We start from the raw sequence: 24,790 nt of genomic DNA, 5'->3' as shown, positions 1-24,790 counted from the left end.
AGGCAAAATCTAAAATCCATTGTCTACTTTCTTTCTCTCTGTTACTTTGTATCAAAGATAGTAACTAAAAGTAGCTCCTGTTATCTGTATGTTCCTTATAAAATCCATGTTTATACACCCCAACAAAAGTATCAAAAAACTCTGTAGGGTTACATAGTGATACAACTAAACTACAACAAAATTAATTCATTCAACGTTTATTAAGCTCCTACACATTAGGATATGCAAATCCCTGCCCTCATGGAGATTATAACCTACTGTTTCTCATCTATCTTCTCTAGTAATACGACTTGAAGTTCTATATTCTCTCCCCAGACACACTCAAACACACCTGGGTTTTCCACAGATAATTTTGTCTTGCAACTGATAAAGAAAGGAGAAAAATCAAATGAGTTTTCTTCACTTTACTTGTATCAGTTTTCTATGCTGTGTAACAAATGACCACAAATTTAGTGGCTGAAAGTAACACACATTTATTATCTCCATGGGTCAGGAGTGAGTGAATTAGGTTAGTTTCCTTGGTCGGGAATCTGGGCACAGCTTAGCTGATCCCTTGGTTCAGGATCTTAACAGGGTGAAATCAAGGTGTTGGTAACTTCATTCTCATCTACAGAGTGGGGTGCTCCTCCAAGCTCGTTGAGGTTGTGGGCAGAATTCAGTGCCATGGTTGTTTGTTTCTTCAAAGTCAGCAAGAGAATATTTCTGCCCCTGTTGGCTAAAATGACTTCTTATGTAACAAAACAAAATTAAGGCAGTGATAGCACATGAACTTCCCAATTTTCTGTTGGCTAGAAGCACATCACAGGTTTTTCCCATACTCAACAGGAGGGGATTATACAAGTGTGTGACTCACTGGGAGCAACCTAAAGTATGTCTGTCACACCCCCTCTTACTACTCATCATAATTACACCTAAACTTTTTGAAAATGTTCTCTAAACCAGCACTGTTCAATGCATTTTACGTGTATTTGTTCATTTAATCCTCACAAAAATTCTATGAAGTAAGTAGTTTGTTATTCATTGTTTACAAATGAACCATAAAGAAATGGATCTTTGTCAGCTAAGAACATCCATCCAAAAATAAAAATAAACAGGCAAAAACAACAACAATCGTGATGCCACATATTCCTTCTGTTGCTATACTCTCATGTCCTTTCCCTTCACAAGGTTCCTAACCTCCCTATTCAGAATTCTAGTGGCTTTTCCTTATCTCCTCCCCCCGGGGGTCACTGCACCCCATCCTTCATATGCATCTCTCCCTAGAAATGAGTGCCTTAGAGAGTCTTGCCTACACACACATGCACCCAGAGTTTTCTGTCATTGAACCATTTTTTCTTCATGGGCCTTAACAAAATTTATAATTATAATTTTATAGGTCAGATACTATGTCTTTTTTGTTGTTGTTTATTGTTTTATTCCCAACACGTAGCACAAAAACTTTTTCAGTGGAAGAATGAATGCCTGCATGTCAGTTAAAGAAAGCCACATGGTATAATGGGAAAGGTATCATTTGGGGATGTCCAATCACTTCACTGCTTACCTACAGTTATGGTATGAATGTTTGTGTCCTCCCCTCCCCCGCCATCATCCCCATAATTCACATGTTGAAATCCTAATGCCCATGGTGATGGTGTAAGAAAGATGGGGCCTTTTGGAGGTGATTAGGTCAGAACCTTCATGAGTGGGAATAGTGCCCTTACAGGAAACCCCAGAGAGCTAGCCAACCCTTTCCACCATGTGAGGACACAGCAAGAAGGCACTATCTGTGAATCAGGAAACAGGGACTCACCAGATACTAAATTTGCTGGTACTTTGATTTTGAACTTCCCAGACTCCAGAACTGTGAGAAATAAATTTCTTTTGTTTATGAGCTTCTCATCTTGTGGTATTTTGTTATTGCAGCCCAGACAGATGAAGACACCTAAATTTAGTATTATTGTTGGCACTCAGGTAATGATAGGTATTATTAGCTATAGTTTTTATTCAGCAAAAAGTAGTTTGAGGCCATTGTTAAAGAGGAAGAGAGGGGGAAACAGCATAGATATTAACAGGCTACAAAGGGGGAATTAAAGGCATACCAGATACCTAGGTTTGGGGGTTTTCCTTGCATCCTTCTCTGGGTACTTCCGATGCTATTAGAATGGACTTTTTACCCTTTTCTGTACCACTCTAGGTGCTAGGCTTTTGTGGCAGCAGAAGCTCTCCATTTCACAGTTCCTGGCACATAGTAGATGCTTATGAAATGTTTATTAAAGAAATGAATGACTAATAGATAGTCACTTAAACACAGCTGTTCAGTGTTATTACAAATGGAAAGAGTGATTCATTGATTCCCACTACATTAAAACATAACCTTATTTTATCTATACATAGAAAATGAGTTCAGTTTCACTAAATAAACATTAGCATTCTGTTTCATGGTTGGATATATTGGGAGTTTGTTTCCTACCTCCCCACCAAGCAAACATTGATGAAAATACAGTTATAAGAGAGATTATCATTTAAGACATACACACATTATCATATTTGCTAAAACTCATTCAAATTTTATTGTCTGCCTTTGGGTCATTTTGAAAAACATCACTTCTCATAGAGGCCTAACGGAATGTCCCAAGGTATGGCCAAGGGTTGTCCACAAATTTGTTATGAAGTAGGTGTACTGTGAACATCAAAACGCACTGCTCTAATTTGGGAAAATCTGATTAAAGCTTGATGTGTCAATGGCTTTATGCTTGCCTTTAGATGTCTTTATTTTATTTATTTTCACTGAATTTCACCACAGGCTATGTCTCCTCTGAGCAGGCTGCTAAAGCTTTGGAGAAATTATAACACTTTGAACAGCAAGTCCTCCCTTTGGAATTTGAAAACAATGGTTCTTAAGAGAAGTGTCAGAATGTTAAAGTATAGAATAAGGTCTTTGTAAAATAGTGGGTTTTTTTTTTATTTTTTTGTTTTTGTCTTTTTTTTTTTTTTTCCAATTTTGTATGGAACCTTAATGGAAATCCCGTAAGCACAGTAGTTGAAACTCAATAATTAAACTCTTTTAAGGATAAATATTGAGATTCTTCTTTCTTCATTTGCTTCTAACATTGTATGTATATCTCACACATAGATTTTCTTATATATGCTGAAATCCTTAGCAGCAATTATGAGAAAAACTTCATTTCTTTTATAACAATGAAATTCCTTTTTTCTATTTAATGGGGCCAGAAAAGTTGCTTGCCAACATGTCTTGTTCTAAAGAATGGCCTGCCCAAAATCTGATTGAACATCTCCTCTGCAGACAGGTCATCTGGTGAAAGGAGAACAGTTCCCATGGGATGAGCAAGACATTCCATTCCAAAGGAGACCATTGTCTTAGCAAAATGGTTGGATTGTGTTTGCAGAGGAAAAAGAAAAAAATATTGTGTGCATATATATGTATATATGTGTATGTACTGTATCATGTATGTGTGTATATGTATATATACATATCACAAAAGCAGCAAGTAGTAGAAAGAAAAGGAATTAGCTCAGAGGAAGAAGGCTTTTATTGTAAAATCTACTTTAAAATTCTATCATAACAATGATGCCACAAAAGGCTTTCTACTTTTCCATCTAAATATTACCTTTTCAATATTTTCTCTCTGAAATTTTGTTTACCATTGATTGATTTTGTGCATATTTTTAAAAATTAGGTGAAAGAAGGATGAAAATGATACAAGCGTACCTTATTTTATTGTGCTTCATATTCACTAGGAAACCAAATATTTTGTGTAACTTGCTTTATTATGATGTTGGCTTTGTTGTGATGGTTTGGAATCAAACTTGCTATGTCCCTGAAATATGCATATATAAATTTTATTGCTTTAATATTCATATGACTGAAAATAATCTCAATTACAACTTTATAATGGAAACCTCTCATTTTTCTTAAAAAAAGAAGGTGTTACACATATTTTGATTTTTTTGAAAGGAATAGCAAATAATTGCTTCCTACAATGGCTTTGAACTTGAGGTTGTTCAGGCTTGTAGACTAAAGCTTATTGCATCATCTTTTGTAATTTTTGACTATTTCCTTTATTTATTTTTGATTATTTGATTCTTACAATTTCCTGGAAATGATATCGTGTTTAGATCTTAGAAATTTTCATTTACTTGTAAAAAGGGATTTAGTATCTAGCATGGGCAAATTCATTGTCCTATGTTTATCTCATTTTGCTGTTTCTGACAATGATGCTTTTATAACTCTTAATGCATCAATTCCCAAACTGTATTCTGGGGAATACTTGTTCCATGAGATATTGATAGTTGTTCTGTGAGAGGATTACAAGGTTTAAAAGTTTGGGGAAATACTGTATGATCTAGTCTCTAGGGTTAAAAATAAATTTTAGCATCTTAGATAACACAGTAAAAGAAACTAATCATATTTAGTATGTGCAGACTATATTTATTGGATGGAAGAATAAATTTCTTTTTAGATGGATTTACCTATTAAAACACCTATTTTGCAAAGCACAATTTGGGGAATATTGTCTTACTGCAATTTTGGAAATAGCTTTTAAATTTATTTGCAAAATTGTCTTTAGTATATCGTTGATACTACTTTCTTTAGTGATGTCATCTCTCTTAGCAGCTTTCTTTCATTTTAACAACTATCTTTGTTATTCTAAAGAATAACATTTTCCCCTGTGGATAAAACTTGAACATATATATAGAGTCTTCTGAGCCATCTGAATTACATTTACTGATAAGGAAAAAATTAAAATTTATCTTTTGAAGAGAATCAATACCCTGGCATTAATTCATACTGGGGTATAGACTACAAGGGTACTGGATGTTTGATCATACAAGGTATAAGTGGTTCAATGATAACAGCTTATATAGTTCGTGTGCTCATTACTCTTGATAATGTATTAAACTACTGATTTTTGTCTCACTATCTAGGTTGTCTTTGCTCTAAAGATCCTATTGATTTTTTTATTGGACACAACAGCTAACATAATGTACTGTACACAGTGTTGACCTAAGTAATTCTAAATGGCTTGATAGATATTAGCACATGCACGGTACAGATCGTTTTCTGAAAACACTTTCTTCCCTTGCATTTGTGATGCCACTTGCTCTGATTTTCTTCCTGTCTCTGGCTGCTTTTGCTTATTGTACTTCTCCTTCTCATTCCTTTTATGTTAGTGTTTCTCAGGGCTCTGCTTTAAGCCACCTTCTCTTTTGGTAAGTATTCCTTGGATGTGTTCATCCATACCCATGCTTTCAACTATACTATCTTTGCTAATAATTCGCAAGTTTTTTCTACTTTCTCCTTTATCTTTTGAGTTTCTTGTCCTTATTCTCAATTATTGACTAGACTTCTTTACTTGAATGCTTTCAAGATACCCTTAAATCAACATATTCAAGGTCATCATTTCTTTGTCCTAAATACTGTTCCTCCTTATGCCCTTTCCCATTCCAATGTCTGGTGCCAGCCTCTACCCAATTATCTGGCCTTATTCCTGGGAACCATGTTTCACATCTTTATCTAATTCACCCCCACACACGCATGCTCACTCAGAGTCATCAATTCTGGTTCCTACACTTCTCTTGAATATTCTTCCTCTTTATTCCCACTGCCTGAACAACCTTAGGGCTTTTCATGATCAGTTCCCTGGATTTCTCTGGATGCTTCTTGATGCTGTGCTAGTCTCATCTTTGTCCAGGGCATCTTCTGCTACGCTGTAGCAGGAGTGACATGTCTAAGACATCTACTGGGAATTATAATCAGCATCTCAGCCTTATGTGGTGCAAAACCAAACCTCCTCCTCCCATAGTCTTCTCCATTAAAAAAAAAAAAATTGCAATTTTATACTTTTCATTGCCAATGCCAAAGTCTTTAGTGGCATCTTTTCCTGCTCCGTTTCATACCACACATCCAAACCATCATCATGTTCTCCTGGCTCAACCTTCAAAATATAATCAGAGCCCAACCATTTCACACCACCTCCAGTGATGTAACCCTAGTCCAAGCTACTATGGGTTTTTCCCTGGATCATCGTAATCTCTACATACCATTGTTCCTGCTAACTCTTTATCTGCTGAAGCTGTGCTGTCCAGTACAGTGGCCGCTAACCACCTGTGACTGCTGAGCATAGAAATATGGCTGATCTGAAGGGAGATGCACTGTAAAACAATATGCTAGATATTGAAGAATTAGTATTCAAAGAGAATGTAAAATATCTCATCAACAGTATTTTATATTGATTACATATTGAAATAATATTTTGGAGAGGTTGGATTAAATAAAATATATTATTGGAATCAATTCACATATTTCTTTTCTCTTTTTCAACATGTTTACTAGAAAAATTAAAACCACATATGTGACTCCTACCTGCATTGCTGTTATGCAGCACTACTCTAAAGTCTTTTCTAAACACAGCAGGCAGAGCTATTCTTTTGAAATGTCTGATCCTATCATTCATCAGGCCAAAACCCCCCAAAGGCTTTCCAGCTACTTCAGGGAAGAAGCCAGTCTGCAGTGAGCTACAAGGCTGAGCACAATCCTGTCCCTGTGTTTCCTCTTCCTCCCACTCTCTGCTCTCCAGCTCTGAGGCCTCCTTGCAAGCCCGACTGGAGGGCCTCTGCTTTTACGTTCCCTTGGCTTAGCTAACTCTGCCCCAGACAGCTGTATGGCCCACTTTCCCACCTCTTCCTGTCTGCCCCACTGTCCCTTATTAATAGTGAGTGTTAGAGGCCCATCCTGACACCCTGTCTAAAACAGCAGACTGCTGACCTGAACATACTCAACGTGAATCTCTTGATCACGTTTTGGCCTTTCGTCGAACGACTCCTCACTGTCTGCCGAGTAAAATCCAGTTGCTCAGTATTTCTAGGCGCACTATTATTATTTAGACATTTTCTAACTCCAGAACATTTCTCACTATTCCTCTAAACCACCCTCATGCCATGCTGTTAGACTCATTTGCAAGAAACACAAAATAGGAAAAAAAAAAAAAAGTGATAAAAACATAATAGAGGTTTAAAAGATTATTATTAAATGTAAATATATTCTGTACTGAATTAACATTCATCAAATTTCAAACATTGGATGTTATGCAACATTTATTTAACCCCTTGAATTACACTTGACATCCATCCCATAAAATACATGTTAACATAATTAATATTATACCAAAGGCAAATGATATACTTACCAAGAAAGAGTGTAACCTGTATAAAGGGATCTCTATGTGAATAAATTTCCCTTTATTGGTATTTATTTTCCTCTGGAACAATGATTACTATCAGAGTTTTTCTCTTCTTAATTAAAAAGGAAATATAGCTTAACAATAGTTTAGTTAGACACCTCATTATAAGAGAGTTAGCTGATTTTTTGGAATGAACATTTCTATTGTGGCTAATCAGAAAAACAAGAATTTATAGCTCAGTAGTTAAAAAAAAAAAAAAAACCTTCAGAAATGTTTATTGTTCCAGTTCATTAAGATGTTATATCCTTGGACAGTATTTCTTAAAGGCCATAAAATTAATAGTGTATTTTAAAAGTTTTATTGGCATTTATTTCCTAAATCTAATTTAGCCCTAGTGTTTAATTGTGCTGTCTCATACAGTCTGGGAATCTGGCAGTTAAAATTACTCTTATGCTTTAAAAGAAAAACATTTTCCTTCAGGGCTAACTTTCACATTCTTGAATGTATTTATGTCACACTGTCTTGCGTTTTCATGTGCTGAAATCTTGAGAATCTGTCAGAGCTAATCTGGATCTAGTATTCCTTTGTGTCTTAAAATTATGCAGAAATTCCGATTAGTAACTAATCATGCCCCTGGCCTGGCAAGATATATTCAACTAAAATTCTGTATATCAGCTACCAGGGTTAAATTTTAAATCTTTTATTGAGCAAAGCAAGGGTAGTACAATAAACTTTTATTGAATACCTGCAAGATACTGAGCATTGCATGGACTACAGAAGTTTATAAGGCACCATCGTATCCTCAAATGTAGAATAATTCTAACCCTTACCACTGTGCCTTCTATAAATGTACTCTATAGTATAATAAATAAACTCCTCTACCTCTTCAAAGAACTTGCCTTCCACCTACTAGTCCCAAATAAAATCTGTCTATGCAGTGAGATTACCTCTTTCCTTTTGATCTTCTTAAATGGAGTTGCTTTTTTTTCCCGTGGGCTCCTGAACCACAGGATATGTATTGGGAGTCAATATTTGCAGAAAAAATTTCAGACGACTTAGAGGCATGTCATTTAGATGACTCTCTGTCCTCATGCTTATTGACTTGCTAGACCTCCTGGATAACCTCCCTTGAAGAGCTGTACTCAAGGTTGACCATCATTTTCCTCCACCCCATCTCCCGTAGTTTCAATATTTCCTGAACTGTTCTCCAAAAGCCTTTACCTCATCAATCCTGAAGACCTTCACTCGGTCCTGAGTGTCTCAGATTTGTTTTTATTTTATTAATGTTATCTTTTACTGACGTGTTCCAATACCTTTTCTAGTGATGTCTTTGTCTTTCTCTCTCTGTTCCATCCTTTACACAGCTATTAAAGTCATCTTTTTTAGCCGGGCATGGTGACTCATGCCTGTAATCCTAGCACTCTGGGAGGCTGAGACGGGAGACTCTCTTGAGCTCAGGAGTTTCAGAATAGCCTGAGCAAGAGTGAGACCCTGTCTCTACTATACACAGAAAAATTATCTGGGTGTGGTGGCTCATGCCTGCAGGGCACCTCAAAGGTCTTTATGCTTCAAGCCTATCAGGTGGGATTTTGGCATGGTTATGTAAATGCACATCACAGCCATGCTGAATCCAGGTGGGTGGAAGGGACATACAAGGACCAGAAGCATCTGCTCTATGTAGAATATATTCAGAATATAAGGACAGGTTTTTTTTTTTCTTCATTGCCATTGTATTGCCAACACCCACACAAGTGCCAGGCACACAGGTTCATATGAATGACTTAATAAGTATCTGTTGAATAAAGATGAAATAACTGAGCATAAGTAAATAATAATGAATGAATGAAATCTTGCCTGAAATTTTTCTAGTTTTCAATAATTTCAAATATTGAATATTTTAGTGTGGTTACTGGTATCTTCCTCAATAAATTTCAGGCTCTCATATCTGTGGCCTCCCTATAGATGCCATGATGTTGACAATCAGCGTATCTCATATTTTGTTCTCAATGTCTCTCTTTTCTGGGTTTGATTAGCTGTTATCCAGTTTAAGATTGTATAATACTTACTTTTATATTCAGCATTCTCCTTTGCTCCTGAATGATGCTTTAGCTAACACATTCGTGAAGGTATTATTTGCGTTAAATTTTAAAAGAGTGTTAGTATTTCAATGGGTGAAGAGGGAGTGTAGAAAAAAGATCATAAACAAACAAAAGCATAAGGAAAAGAAATCTGAGTGTGTTTTCAGGTAATTGTAGGTAATTAGAGTCTTAGATATGTGAATTTTATGTATGAGAATAAGAGGAAATCTTTGAAAATATAATTGGGGCTACAGTTTGCTAAGCCTTTCCATACCAGGCTAAAGCATCTTCATGCTTTCACGAACGGTCCAGTTACTGATTGTTCGTGATGTCCTGCCTCTACAGTTAAGCTCGTGCTCTTTAACAGTGTACTATATGTGTTGATCTCTGACCATTCTGTGCAAATACTCATTTCTCATCACCCTGCACCAGTTCCATCTCTTGCATGAGGTTCTTCCTAAACACTCATGTCCACAAAGACATATTCCCCAAGATTTTACACTTTGCACTTCTCAATTCCCACTCACCTAATGTTTGGAATTGCTTAAATTTTTATGTTTTTCATCTTCACTCCCACACAACGTAGAAGAAGCCAGTCAAAGTCAACACTCTAATTATTTCTGTCTCCTACATCAGCAAGCAGAATGCATGCAGTTTTCATCCTAGAGAGTCATCTTTTGTTGAGTCCCTTTCCTCTCTTCCTCCTACCTTCTCTCTCTCTCTTTCTCTCTCTCATGCTCTTTCTTTCTCCCTATCCCTTTCCTCTCCCTCCCCCTCACACACACACATATACACCTCCCAACACCACTCAGTTTTTGCTTCTTTCCCGTATACTTTTGCTTTGAATTACTCCTGATGGAATCTTGTATTTGTCGGCTTATTTCCTAGATGGGAAGTGATGGAATTTTACGCCTCAGTACTTCAGCTCTAAATAATGAATTCTTTGCATATGCAGCACAAGGGTGGAAACAGCGACTGGCAGAAGGTAAATTTCTGATTTTTATTATCATGCGACATACTGGAGTACACATACTATACTGAGCTTTGCAGCTTTCTCTGATTTCCAAGTTTTTTTCCCCACTGAAATATACTTTAATTTGGTAAAAACTCATATCCCATTCCAAATGACTTCATTAATTTTTTGTTATAGTTTGCATTTTTGATGTCAGATATTTTTGAAGAAAGCATAGTTTTATCTTGGACATCATAACAATTTTGATATAGCAAGATTTTTTTTGAAATGGCCATTTTAGTTGCATTGTTTGATCTATTATCTATTCTCTTAAGTGTCCTGGAGCCTAAAGAAACTTCTTTTAATACTTTCTTCCCCTGAAATCACCACTTCATCTTATCCTTCCTTTAGTCTCCAAGCTTTTGACAGACTAAAAAATACTCAGTGCTACCACATTTTTCCTCTTTACATACTCAAACTGTTACAGTCAGGGGTGGCCCCACTATACACAGCTGAAATATCCTTCCTAGAGAAAGAATACCAATGGTTTTCTACTGACAAAGTCCAGTTTTTCTCATCTCAGTTCTTTATTTCAAGTTCTTCTGCCAACATCTCATTTGTTTTTTACCCCATCCAATTTGAGACATCTCCCTTGGACATTCAAAACAGATTTTTAATTGTTTTCTGGGGCTGCATTTCTGACAGCACTTTCTCAGCTTCTGTCAGGAGCTCCCAATCTTCCATCTGACGGTAAGTGTTGATGTCTCCAGCATTTTGTTTTCTAATCGTACATATTCTCTAAGCAGTCTTGGTCACCATCTTGGTTCCAAGTATTGCCCATATGTCAAGAATTTCCAAATCTGGCTCTCGCCCCCATCTCCTGATCCCCAGGGTTCTGTTTCCAGATCTTACTCGCTGATAACAGGCACCTGAAAACCAAAATGCCCAATATTAAACCCACTAGCTTGCCTTCATACCTACTCCTCCTTCTGCTTTCTCTCTTGTGTAATGTCACTATTGTCCTCATAGTTCCATAGTTTAAAACCTTACTGATGTCTTTGACCCTGTTCCTTTTCTCCAGGCCTATCTGGTCATGAACTGTTACTTCCTCCTCAATAGTACACTGCTAGTGGCCAAGTTGTAATCTCCACCCCTTATCTGTGCTGTCTGTAGCCTCCTAGCTGGAGTCCTCCAATTTCTTCACCCTGTGGTCAGACTTACCTTCCTAAGCTGCTCATGTGGCCATATTCCTCCCTCACTGAGTGCCATCAGGGCCTCCCTCTCTTTCTCGTAGGAAAATGAAGAACTCTTTTTAAAACATGCATTGGATGATTGGGCTCAGCTTTCCTTTCCCATTTTATTTCTTCCTATGTTCTGCTCATAACTGACCACTTGAAAGAACATAAATATACATCCTCATTTCTCTGTGTCTTGTGAGTAATCACTTTATATAAAAGCTGATCATCCTCCACAAGCTCTCTCAAGAATCAGCTTCCATGTGTGGTTCTCCTTAATCATCTTAGGCAGAATTAAGTGCTTTCCTTTTTATACTTTCACTCCGTTTATTCTTATGGACTGTGTAGGGCTTTTGACATTATATTATAGTCAACTAAGTGCCTCTGTTTCCACCAGACTGATTTCCTTGAGGACTGCAGATATCCACACTTATTTGCAGCCCCTAGCATGCAATATATTTGCTAAATGTTTTAGAGTGTGTATGTAAAGAAATGACTATTTGAATGATGTTCATAAAAAGAGACCCTGTAGAAATGTCATCATTATTCATCCTTTTACTTTTCAACATCCAGAAAAGTTTACTCAAAGGGATTATATGTTTTCTTTCTTAATTGGCCAAAGACTTGACCACTTTTACTCAATGAAAGTGCATTTTCTTTCCAGGAGAATTTACCCCAGAAATGCAGTTGCGGATAAGGCAAGAAATTGAGAAAGAAAAGAAAACAGAACCATGGAAAGAAAAATTCTTTGAGAGGTTTTATGGAGAAAAGTAAGTACTAGAGTATTTTTTCTCATTTCTCATAGAAGGAAATGAAAATGTAATTCTCTGCTTCACATAGCACACTCATATGCTGTAAAACTTAATAAACCTGCAATAAAAGGCAATAGTCCCTCAGTGTAAGAAATTGCAGATAAAATTATAGTGGCATATCAGCACTTAAATTTTTGAAAAAATGCATTTTCAGTGGTTTATAACTTGTTCATGAAAATTTATTTCAGGCTGAAAATAGCACATGAAATCCTATAGAAGTCATTTTAGTTTTCTTAATTTTAGTAAAATTCTCATTTTCAAATATTTTCAGTAATGAATATAGATAAGTAGTTTTAGGTGCATGTTCTCACACTTTTCCAAAAATATTGACTGTACATACTTATTTTAATCTGCGTTTAGTCCTTGTTTTAGGGAGAGCCTGAAGTATTATCCTTCACTTTATCTCCCTCTTCAAGTATAATCTGTTTTTAATTTATTATTTGTGTGTATGTGTATGTGTGTTTCTTTTTTAAGTGATATTAGCCACATAAAAGTGACAGTAACTGAACTAACATAAAATCAGTTTCATCTTTGCCTGACATTTAGCAGAGATGTATTCTACTTGGACAAAATCAGTATCTCTTAGGCAATCAGATCCCTAAGAAAGGAGAGGTTTAAGAGCTAAATATTAACAGTAACTTCAGATTCTTCTCAGTAGAGGAGTTTGGGCTTTAACTCACACATAACACAATTAATGCTTGAAAGTTGTTACTTTGCTTAAAAGATACAGAAGTGGTTGCAGATAACTTAACCTATGTCATACATGTCAGAAGTCTCACATGGCACCACTCCATGAAAAGAAATCAGGTGATTAACAGACTGCTTGCAGCAGACACCCAGAATAGGCCGGCCTTGGTGAATTGTCCTACCTGGCAGTACTCCTGAGTAGGCAGGCCTGTTTTTATTAATAATTGCTGTGCCAGAATTCCTGGATGCATGTACACATTTAAGCAAAACTAAATAGAGATAATGACTTTTCTCAAAAATTAAAAACGTGGCAGGCTAGTTATATGTCTTCACATATAGTCCCCATCTACATTACTCAAGTCTTGCTGCTTCACAGCCCTCACTGGAGATTTTGAAAATATATTCAGATTCCCTAGAACCTCCCCAAACATACTGACTGAGGATCCCCAGGAGTTGGGCCCAGGATTCTTTATTTTTAGAAGCTCTCCAGGTCATGCTGGTGCCCAGCAGGATTAGGAACCCTGGGGGAGAAGATTGAAGACCACGTAGAGCCTTCTCTCTCCTTTTGTCTGTGAAAGGAAATGTTGGGGGTACTCTTTCCAGTGATGGCAGAAACATAACTGTGAGTTACCTCCAAAGCATTGGTTCTTAATTTTGGTTGAGTAATGGACCCATACTTTTATTAATTCAGCATATTTATCCAACATCTCCTCTGTGCCCGATGCTCCTCTGAATGCCAGGGGTGCAGTCCTCTGTAGGGCTTCCTAGGCTCTACCCTCAGAGAGCCTCCATTCTAGGAACTTACATTGCAGAGAGCTTTCCTCCATTCAAAAATAACCGTCACACACACTCTGGCTCTGATATGTTTTTAAGAGCTTTGCAAATGTTACTTCATTTAATCCTCCCAATAATTCTAGAAAGGGGATGCCATTTTTATTAATTTTTTTTAAAAGATTAGGAAACTGAAAGAAAGTGAAGCTAAGTAATGTTCCCAGATTTATAACACTGAGCTTAAGTAACTTGCTCGGGGTCTTAATCGTGCAAATCCTTCTCAGAAAATTTCATACACATGTGTAATTTTTTGCATGAAATTTGGGAGCTTCACAGACTCCCCTGGATATCAGATTTAGGGCCCAGGCCTTGGAGGGTGACAGCTACGGTATTATGAGTAAACATGACCCCTCATCACCATCACCAAGCTCTGAACACAAGAAATTCTTCTATGTGACCCTTTTTTTGCTGTAGTTTATCAGTAGCTTCTGTCCCCTCACATCACAGGACTTGTCTTTTGTTGTTTTCTGTCTTTGAATACGTTCTAAATAGCAGATGTATTTTGCCCTTCTCATTTTGTTACTCCTAGGTTACCTATATTCCCCCAATCTTTGAGGAATTTTCCCTAGCACCAGAGTTGTCAGTTGACTGGCACCTGTGCCTTATCACTGCTCTTAAGTTTTTTCAAAAATTTTGCCCAACATTCAAACTTGTCTCCCAGTTAAGATCTGATTTAGTTTTCTATTTGTTTTAGATATTTCTTATGATTCTTATTTGCTTAATTGCTTAATCTGTTTATAAGATAGTATTCTACATTTGTTTTACTTACTTGGCAATCATAGATACATACATACGCATGCTAAGAATTATATGGCTTGATCTGTGAATTTGTGGTTTAGATTTCTCGAGGTTAGGGATTTTCTTTGCATACTACGGGGTGTGCTATGAACATCTTCCTTCCATGCCTTCTGCCATCTTAAAGCTATTTTCCCATGAAAATAATGAAATGTTGACATAGGCATGTTTTATACAGTGCTGTTTTATATGTGTATGTGTGTTTGTGTATGTATATACACGCACACATATATACTTACCTATGCATATATTTAATAATTAACTATTAATCAACTAGCAGAAATTTGGCTGTCAGTACATAGACTTCTGTATGTTACATATCTAACCTAGTATCAGTGGTATCTCTGCTTGACCTAGTCTCAAGGGACCTTATTTCTAGCTGGCCATTTTACTTTAAATTTATCTGTAATGTAGTTGTTTTGCTCCTCTCAGTATAATATAGTTATAAATAGTAGCTTTTGACCCCATCTTAGGGAATGTTGAAAGGAAAGAGATTAATTGTGAAGGCAAAATCTTATGTCTTCTTTTCAGAGACTTGTGAACTTAAGAAGGCCATGATCAGATACTCAAAAAACATGTATTCAGCTTTACTTCCCTCTTATTTTGAGGATTTTATTTAAGTTAAAGGTTAAAGTGGATTTTGCTGAGGTGTTTTCTTCCATCAGTATTTATTACAGCTGTATTTCTTCACTCAAATGTGTTTCTTTCTCTGGAAATGTTCTTCTGCTTATCTTTGTCATTGCCTGTACCCTGGATTTAACTGCATTTAAAACAGCATATTTCTCTCCCATCTGATGCTGACCTTATAACTTAATATGACAGAAAACAGTGATTTACAGTAACTTGATTGTAATTCTGATTAGCTTTGCCTTAAAGCCTGAACACCAAGCTGGATTATTACTTGATTTTTTTATTTTTACTATCTTGAATGGAATATCTTTACAGGAAGAGATCTACATGAAAGAATTTAAAAGTCTTGCTTCACAGAAATGTAAGCTGGTAGAATAACTTTGATGACCCAGAATATATTTTGTTATTCTTTAATGAAATTTCCATATTGTTTCAGGGTAGACTTTTAGATGCTAAGATAAGATGATTAACATTTTTTAAATTAAAGAGAACCAATCTTTAGAACTCATTTTAATTTCAGAATTTGACAATTTCATTCATCTTCCATTGATCTTAATTATTTAGTTCTGTTACATCCTCTAAAGACTACTTCATTTTCTATTATAAGAGCATCTTTCTTCTCCTTGACTTTTTTGCTTTTCTGCTAATATTTTCTAATATTTGTTGTACATAATTTTCTTACTCCTTTTCTAACACTTGGCAAGGATCATGTCTCCTTGTTTACAAAATAAAACTCTATACCCTTCTTAACCAGAAGGAGAGTTTTTTGTTGTGTTTATAAAAGCAGCATAAAAACTACACCATTATAAAGCAGTTTACATAAATTAATCATGTTAGTGATTATAAGATTAATTTGATGCATTTACTTCTATTGAATACTACATTTGTGAGAGAATCAAGTTGTACATTTTGTGGCTGAGCAATAATGTAATGTCTCTAATTTCTGTTCAGGTTGGGCATGTCAAGAGAGGAATCTATGAAGCTCACTTCTAGACCAAACAACGATCGAGCTGAAAGTAGTTCCTCATGTGGGACCTCTGGCCTTCCGGGTTCTTCTGCACAGACTGCCTTGGAAGAAAAACAGCCAAAAAGCATGAAAAGTCCAGCTTCTCCAGAGCCTGTTTTCTGTGCCACTCTTTGTCCTATGATAGAGGTTCCAGCTAAAGATGTGATGGCAGAATCAGAATCAGAGGATATCTTGATCCCTGAAGAATCTATAATTCAGGAGGAAATTGCAGAAGAGGTAGAAACTAGTATCTATGAATACCAGGATGAACATCATAAATTTTCTGAGGAGTCTGAAAGTCCAACCAACTCTCATGAAGAGCCCCATATTGCAACTCTTGAAGATAACTTGGAATCTTGTGTTATGATGAATGAGGTGTTAGAAACCTTGCCTCATATTGAAGTTAAGATAGAAGAGAAATCAGAATCTCCCCAGGAAGAAATGTCAGTTGTTATTGATCATTTAGAAGTCTGTGATGCTCTTGTTCCTTCCACTTCATCTGTGACTCTTGTCAGTGACACAGAACATAAGGAGCCAGAAACTGCAATAGAGACCAATACTCCAAAAATAAAAACAGGGTCATCTCTAGAAGGCCAATTTCCAAATGAAGGAATTTCTGTAGATATGGAGCTACAGAGCGATCCTGAAGAACAGCTTTCTGAAAATGCTTGCATCTCTGAAACTTCCTTCTCTTCTGAGAGTCCGGAGGGAGCCTGTACCAGCCTGCCATCCCCAGGAGGGGAAACCCAGTCCACGTCAGAAGAATCATGCACTCCAGCCTCTCTTGAAACAACGTTTTGTTCTGAGGTGTCCAGCACTGAAAATGCAGACAAATATAATCAGAGGAATTCCACTGATGAAAACCTTCATGCATCCTTGATGTCAGAAATATCTCCAATATCCACTTCCCCCGAAATATCAGAAGCATCTCTTCTGTCCAACTTACCATTAACATCTGAAGCATCGCCAGTATCCAACTTACCTTTAACATCAGAAACATCACCAATGTCTGACCTACCTTTGACATCAGAAACTTCTTCAGTGTCTTCCATGCTTCTCGCCTCTGAGACCACTTTTGCATCCAGTTTGGCACTTCCTTCAGAAACATCTCCAATGTCTAATTCTTCCATGAATAACAGAATGGTGCATCAACAAAGAAAGTCAGCATCTGTATCTGAAGAACCACTCTCCCCACAGAAAGATGAACTTTCTGCCCCAGCCAAACCCCTGGGAGAGAACCTTACCTCCCAGCAAAAGACTCTATCCAGTACTCCTGAACCCATCATAATGAATTCTTCTTCCATTGCTCCTGAAGCATTTCCATGTGAAGAATTGCACAATAAGACCCTGAGTCAGCAGCCTTGTAAATCACATGTTGACAATGAGAAGTCCTACTCTGCATCAATTCCAGAACTTCCTTCTACTGAAATGATAAAAGTTAAAAATCATAGTGTCCTTCAAAGAACAGAAAAGAAAATAGTATCCTCACCATTGGAATTATCTGTTTTTTCTGAAGACACAGAGAGTAAGGGAAATGAGCTTCCATCAGCCAAATTACAGGAAAAGCAATATGTCTCAGCAGTGGATAAGGGTTCATTTTCAGAAGGCTCTAGAAATAAAACACATAAGCAAGGGAGCACGCAGAGTCGGCTGGAGACCTTACATACTTCCAAGTTGTCAGAGCCCTCCAAGTCACCCGATGGGATGAGAAATGAAAGTAGAGATTCAGAGATATCCAAAAGGAAAACTGCAGAGCAGCACAGCTTTGGAATCTGTAAGGAAAAGAGAGCCAGGATAGAAGATGATCAGTCAACCCGGAACATATCATCTAGCAGCCCACCTGAGAAAGAACAGCCTCCAAGAGAGGAGCCCAGGGTTCCTCCTCTCAAGGTATGGTACTCAAAAGAAAAAAAAAAAAAAAAAAGGAATTCCATAGATAGGCTTTTCCTATTTAGAAAATTAATTTTTCAGGAAGAAATTATGTTTTCCTCCTTCCAGGTTTTATGCAGCAATTTATTATCTAATCCACCCAGCTACCAATCTAATAGTAAATGATCCTATTTATGACTATGTATTGAACTCATACAAGAAGTTCAGACACATGCTGATATTTAGACCTCAGCATTTAAGGAAACAGACTCAAGAGAGAGAACAGGGTGTGGAAAATCATGCGGGCCACTAAGACCCTGGGGCTTAAAGGTATTCCACTGCATAGGACAGAGATATACATAAACTTAGGAAAATGTGGAAAATTATTCAGTGTTCTGCGAAAATTCAGTAGGACTAGGGAAAGAAGAAGTCAGTCAGAGGCCAACATTAAGGAGATGAAGTACATATTATCCCTTCATTCATTTTCCAACAAAGATTGAACACCACCATTGCCTAGCAGAGAGGACATAGATGTGGTAGAGCCTCATTCAGTATTTCTTGAATAAATCATTAAAATGTCCTTATGAACCCTGAGGGAGAATGCTGTATATATAGATATACAAATCTCATTTTTTTATTTCCAAGATAATAAAGAAGCCTTTAATGTCACAAAATAATAAAGCCTTGTTGACAGATGTTTCTATTTATATCCTTTCTTTTCATCCCAGGTAAATTTTAACTCTCAGAAAACAAGCCTTTTATATAAATTGGCTCTACCTAAGTAAACTGAAAATTAAGGTTAATTCAAAAGAAACCCTTTGTGTAATTAAAAAAAAAAAAACCCTACCCTCTTTCGTTTATACTTATTTTATGCTTTTATCTGAGCCCATTTATATTGTGGTATAATAGATTATTTCATCATAGGATTGGTCTAGAATTACAAACATCTCAAGCTTTTAAAAAATCTTTTTATTTTTCTCTGTTCCATCCTACTTTTTTTATGTGACTCATGAGCTCCACAGGTTGACTTAATTTTAAGAATATGATAGTTACTCTAATAAAACAATTCTATTAAATAAGATTCTAGAGATATAAAAGATGAACATGAACTCCAATTAAAAACTCACTGTGCATTTTAATTTCTGAAGCAATAGAAAGAATAATGTAAATATCCTTTTCATGGGAAATATTTTTAAAGACACTAGTCTGATTTTTTTGGTCAGAAGCTTATTTTCAAAGTGATATGCACTTCATTTAAAAATAGATAAATACTACAAGCATATTTGATGTTTGTTCGGTCTTAAGCTCTTGCTTAAGGATATTTAAGTTTAATTTTTTAATGCGTTGAATTTTCTAGACTAAGGGAAATATTTAAAAGGGAAAATTAAATACCTTCCCCAAATTCATCTTTTTTGGCCTTTGGATTAGAAGAGAGACTTCACAAGCAAGTTTTAAAATAAGAAATGAGATAGCTCAGGGAGATAGTTCCATCCATCAGAGTTCCAAAGCATAATTCTAAAGTGATATGTATGATCTTGTAGGATGTGTCAATTTAATGTAAATATACATATGTTAGCAAAATAGAGATAAGTGTTCTAGGAAAAGCTTTTTCTGAAGGGTGAAAAAAAGGAAGCAGAATACATATAAACAGCACTGAACTGGGAGCCCAAGGACTGTGTTATTCACTGGTTATATGACCCAGGGCAGTCTACCTCCATAGGCTTAGTTGTTTTACTATATATTGAGGGACTCCAGCTAGAGCCATTCTACCTCTACAAATCTATGACTCTTAGAATGCTCTTAGTGACCGGACCATCACAGCATTGCTGTGGGATGCCGGTTGTTAGGTCTTGTGCCTCATCAATTTGATGATGAGTTTGTGAGTCTCTTAATTGGCATGAGTAGATGAACAATATATGTATAAAATTCAGCAGATTGTGGATTACCAGTATCAAAAGAAACTGCCCAACCCATACTTTCATTTAGAAGCAGAAAATCAGAGTTGCTCTTGCTTTTATGCAAATGTAATGGTAATACGGTCCCTTTGGAAAACAGAGCACTCTCACAAATATAGTCTTATTCCATCTTTAAAACAGCTCTTTGAAGGAAATAGACCAGAAATAACTAGTCTCATTTTACAACTGAGTTTACCAACTTCTCTTGTGTTCTTATTATATATGTATAAGGCAGCATGCAAGGTGGCATGGGAGTACATAAAAACCACTGAGTTCCTGGTTCAAAGAGGTTATTGGAGAAACAGGTACAAAGTGATTTGCCTAGGACCACACAGTTCCTTTGTGTAAATTCAGAATGAGAATTCTGACTAGTTACCAACTTCTTGGTCAGGGCATTTTTCTTTGGGTCAAATTAAGACAGATAAACTCAAATAGATTTGAAGTTCTAGTTTTTCATGCCAGCAAGGAAGAAGATAATTTAAAAACTAAATATCTCAAGTTTTTTTTTTTTTTTAGCTAACCTCATTTTAAGAAGCATGGATTTTTGTTTCCATTTATATGAGGCATTTAAGAAGATGTTTCATTTCCATGCCAAATGAAGTCGCAATTGATGATTTTTTTTTTTGTAGATTAAAAACAGAGATTAAAAACTTGATTTTCACATTCATGCTACATTTCTTGTTGCTTTATACTCTAAAGGCCCATCCAGGGATTTAGGTGTAGTTCATTCCACATGATGACAGAATGTAGCTAGTCTTTTCTCTTGCATTGTCACATTCTACATGCCTCCTCTGTGATCATGTATGAAGCATGTTATTTTTCTCTTCTCTCCCTCTTTTAGATCCAGCTTTCCAAAATTGGGCCACCTTTTATAATCAAGAGCCAACCAGTCTCCAAACCAGAGTCTCGCGCATCCGCTAGCACATCGGTCAGTGGGGGCCGGAACACAGGAGCCAGGACTCTTGCAGATATCAAGGCCCGGGCTCAGCAAGCTCGGGCCCAGCGAGAGGCTGCTGCCGCCGCTGCTGTAGCTGCTGCAGCGAGTATCGTCTCTGGAGCCATTGGGAGCCCAGGAGAAGGTGGAAAGGCGAGAACCCTGGCACACATCAAAGAGCAGACAAAAGCTAAGCTCTTTGCAAAACATCAAGCCCGAGCCCACCTCTTCCAGACCTCTAAAGAGACCCGATTGCCTCCGCTCAGCTCAAAGGAAGGGCCTCCAAACTTAGAAGTTTCTTGTACCCCTGAAACAAAAATGGAAGGTTCAACGGGTGTCATTATTGTCAATCCAAACTGCAGATCTCCTAGCAACAAGTCTGCACACCTCCGGGAGACCACCACTGTATTACAGCAGTCTCTTAACCCAACTAAACTTCCAGAAACTGCCACTGACTTATCTGTGCATAGTTCTGACGAAAACATACCTGTGTCACATTTATCTGAGAAAATTGTTTCATCTACCTCTTCAGAAAATAGCAGTGTGCCCATGCTTTTTAATAAAAATTCTGTCCCTGTATCTGTTTGCAGCACTGCTATGTCAGGAACAATTAAAGAACATCCCTTTGTGAGTTCTGTTGATAAATCCTCTGTTCTAATGTCTGTTGACAGTGCAAACACTACGATCTCTGCTTGTAATATAAGCATGTTAAAAACCATCCAGGGAACTGACACTCCGTGCATAGCCATTATACCAAAATGTATTGAAAGCACTCCCATGCCGGCCACTACCGAGGGCTCTAGTGTATCGAGCTCCATGGATGATAAGCAGTTACTAATACCAAGCAGTAACGCTGGTAACTTAGTCTCCAGTCAGTACACCTCTGTGCCAACTCCCTCCATTGGAAATAGTTTGCCAAACCATCTTTCCACTAGCTCTGTCTTGATTCCCCCAACGGGAATTAACAACAGATTTCCTTCCGAGAAGATAGCCATGCCTGGGAGTGAAGAACAGGCCACTGTATCCATGGACACCACTGTGAGAGCAGCCCTCAGCTGCAGTGATTCTGTCGCGGTCACCGACTCTCTGGTTGCACACCCACCTGTCACAATGTTTACTGGAAACATGCTAACAATAAACTCCTATGATAGTCCTCCCAAGTTAAGTGCTGAAAGCTTAGACAAAAATTTAGGGCCTCGAAACAGGGCAGACAATTCTGGGAAACCTCAGCGACCACCAGGGGGCTTCGCACCAGCAGCCATAAACAGATCAATTCCCTGTAAAGTCATAGTGGACCACAGCGCCACGCTGACCTCCAGCTTGTCTCTGACTGTCTCCATTGAAAGTGCAGAAGCCAGCGTGGACCTCCAGGGCAGGTCAGTGAGGACAGAGGCATCCATACAGCCCATGGCCTGTCCTCAGGTGTCTGTTATTAGCAGGCCTGAGCCCGTTGCAAATGAAGGCCTAGATCATGGTTCTAGTTTCATTGCCGCATCTACAACGAAACAAGATTGTAAAACATTGCAAGCCACCTGCACAAGCCTCCGAGAATTGCCCCTTGTCGTCCCAGATAAATTAAATGAGGCGACTGCTCCTAGTCACAGCTTTGCTGAGCAGGCACGTGGCCCAGCTACTTTCAAAAGTGAAGCAGACACAGCCTGTAGCAATCAGTACAACCCAGGTAACAGGATTTGCTGGACTGAGGACGCGATAAGGAGCACAGGACAGCCTCTGGCTGGTCACTCGGGTGCAAACAAACAAAAAGAATATCTAGAACAGAGCTGTCCGAAGGCCATCAAAACTGAACATGCCAGCTACTTGAACGTGTCAGAACTTCACCCCAGGAATCTCATAACAAATGTCACTCTTCCTGTGAAATCCGAACTTCATGAAGTGGACAAGGGCTTTAGAATGGAGACTGAAGACTTCCCTGCCCCTGAGCTGCCGCCTCCGGCTGCAGAGGTAGCCTCTAGTGTCCAGCAAACACAGAATGTGAAAGCTTCCACCTCGAGTCCCATGGAAGAGGCTATTTCCTTGGCTACAGACACCCTGAAAAGAGTCCCTAGCACGGGGAGCTCAAGCTGTCGACTGTCGTCGGTGGAGGCTAACAATCCACTGGTGACACAGTTACTGCAGGGCAACCTGCCTTTGGAAAAAGTGTTGCCACAGCCCAGACTGGGAGCCAAGCTTGAAATCAGCCGGCTGCCTTTGCCTCTTCAAACTACCTCAGTGGGTAAGACAGCACCAGAGAGGAGCGCTGTGGAAATGCCGTCCAGCTCTCCAAATCCGGATGGCAAGGGATACCTGGCAGGGACTCTGGCACCACTGCAGATGAGAAAGCGAGAAAACCACCCCAAAAAGAGAGTCGCCCGGACTGTGGGGGAGCACACGCAAGTTAAATGTGAACCAGGGAAACTGATGGTGGAGCCGGACGTGAAAGGGGTGCCTTGTGTCATCAGTGCCGGCGTGAATCAGCTGGGACACGGCCAGCCGTTTAAGCAAGAGTGGCTGAGCAAGCACGCCCTGCAGAACAGGGTCGTTCCCAGCCCCGAGGTCAAACAGCAGAAGCGGCTGCTCCCCTCGTGTAGCTTCCAGCAGAGCCTGTTCCACGTTGACAAGAACGGCGGCTTTCACCCCGACGCCGGTACCTCACACAGACAGCAGTTTTACCAAATGCCCGTGGCCGCCAGGGGCCCCATTCCCACCGCGGCTCTGCTGCAGGCCTCTCCCAAGCCCCCGGTGGGATGTAACGCGTTTGCCTTCAACAGGCACCTTGAACAGAAGGGACTGGGAGAGGTGAGTCTGCCCTCAGCACCTCACCCGCTGAGGTTAGCCAACATGTTATCCCCCAGCGTGCCCGTGAAAGAAGGCGACGAGGTGGGGGGCACCGCGCATGCCATGCCAAACAAAGCGCTGGTGCACCCCCCGCCGCCCCCGCCCCCGCCCCCGCCGCCCTTGGCTCTGCCCCCGCCCCCCCCACCGCCACCTCCGCTACCTCCACCTCTCCCGAACGCAGAAGTCCCAGCCGATCAAAAACAACCGCCAGTTACTATGGAGACCACTAAGAGACTTAGTTGGCCACAGTCCACGGGCATATGTAGCAATATAAAATCGGAACCTCTTTCTTTTGAGGAAGGTTTAAGCAGCAGCTGTGAACTGGGCATGAAACAAGTTTCCTATGACCAGAATGAAATGAAAGAACAGTTAAAAGCGTTTGCGCTAAAAAATGCAGATTTCTCTTCCTATTTGCTTTCTGAGCCACAAAAGCCTTTTACCCAATTAGCTGCTCAGAAAATGCAGGTGCAGCAACAACAGCAGCTCTGTGGAAATTATCCAACAATACACTTCGGTAGCACGAGCTTCAAAAGGGCAGCATCTGCAATTGAAAAGTCCATTGGGATTTTGGGAAGTGGCTCCAACCCCGCCACGGGCCTGCCTGGTCAGAATGCTCAGATGCCCATTCAGAACTTTGCCGACAGCAGCAACGCGGACGAATTGGAACTGAAATGCTCTTGCCGGCTGAAAGCCATGATTGTGTGCAAAGGCTGTGGGGCCTTCTGCCATGACGACTGCATAGGTCCTTCAAAACTCTGTGTAGCATGCCTAGTTGTGCGATAGAAGCTGAGTGAAAGATGCAGTATCCCTTTTCCACACGGAAAAGCCAGACAGCATCAGCAACAGCAAATTGAAAAACACGGTCGTTTATATCATGCTAATTTATTTTGCTTTGGAACAGATTATCTTTTCTCTGTGGGATTATTGTTTTCTTGCATTTCTCTCATAAAGGGAAGGATGCCTCCCGACCGAATGGCTAAGTGGCATATC

General features: G+C 38.8%; 1 protein-coding gene across 1 annotated transcript in view; it reads left to right on the top strand.

Moving 5' to 3' along the window:
• The window catches only part of ASXL3 (ASXL transcriptional regulator 3), a 132,740-nt gene extending 108,157 nt beyond the window's left edge, over positions 1 to 24,583 (top strand). The window contains exons 8-11 of the mRNA XM_069468135.1: positions 10,148 to 10,244; positions 12,111 to 12,216; positions 16,153 to 18,097; positions 20,873 to 24,583. Coding sequence (XP_069324236.1) covers positions 10,148 to 10,244; positions 12,111 to 12,216; positions 16,153 to 18,097; positions 20,873 to 24,583 — 5,859 coding nt within the window. The remainder of the gene's footprint in view (positions 1 to 10,147; positions 10,245 to 12,110; positions 12,217 to 16,152; positions 18,098 to 20,872) is intronic.
• The last annotated feature ends 207 nt before the right edge of the window (positions 24,584 to 24,790 follow it).

The sequence above is a fragment of the Eulemur rufifrons genome, chromosome 5, assembly GCF_041146395.1.
Source record: "Eulemur rufifrons isolate Redbay chromosome 5, OSU_ERuf_1, whole genome shotgun sequence".
Lineage (NCBI taxonomy): Eukaryota > Metazoa > Chordata > Mammalia > Primates > Lemuridae > Eulemur > Eulemur rufifrons.
The sequence above is the reverse complement of the archived record's forward strand: the minus strand, read 5'-3'. Positions and strand labels throughout refer to the sequence as shown.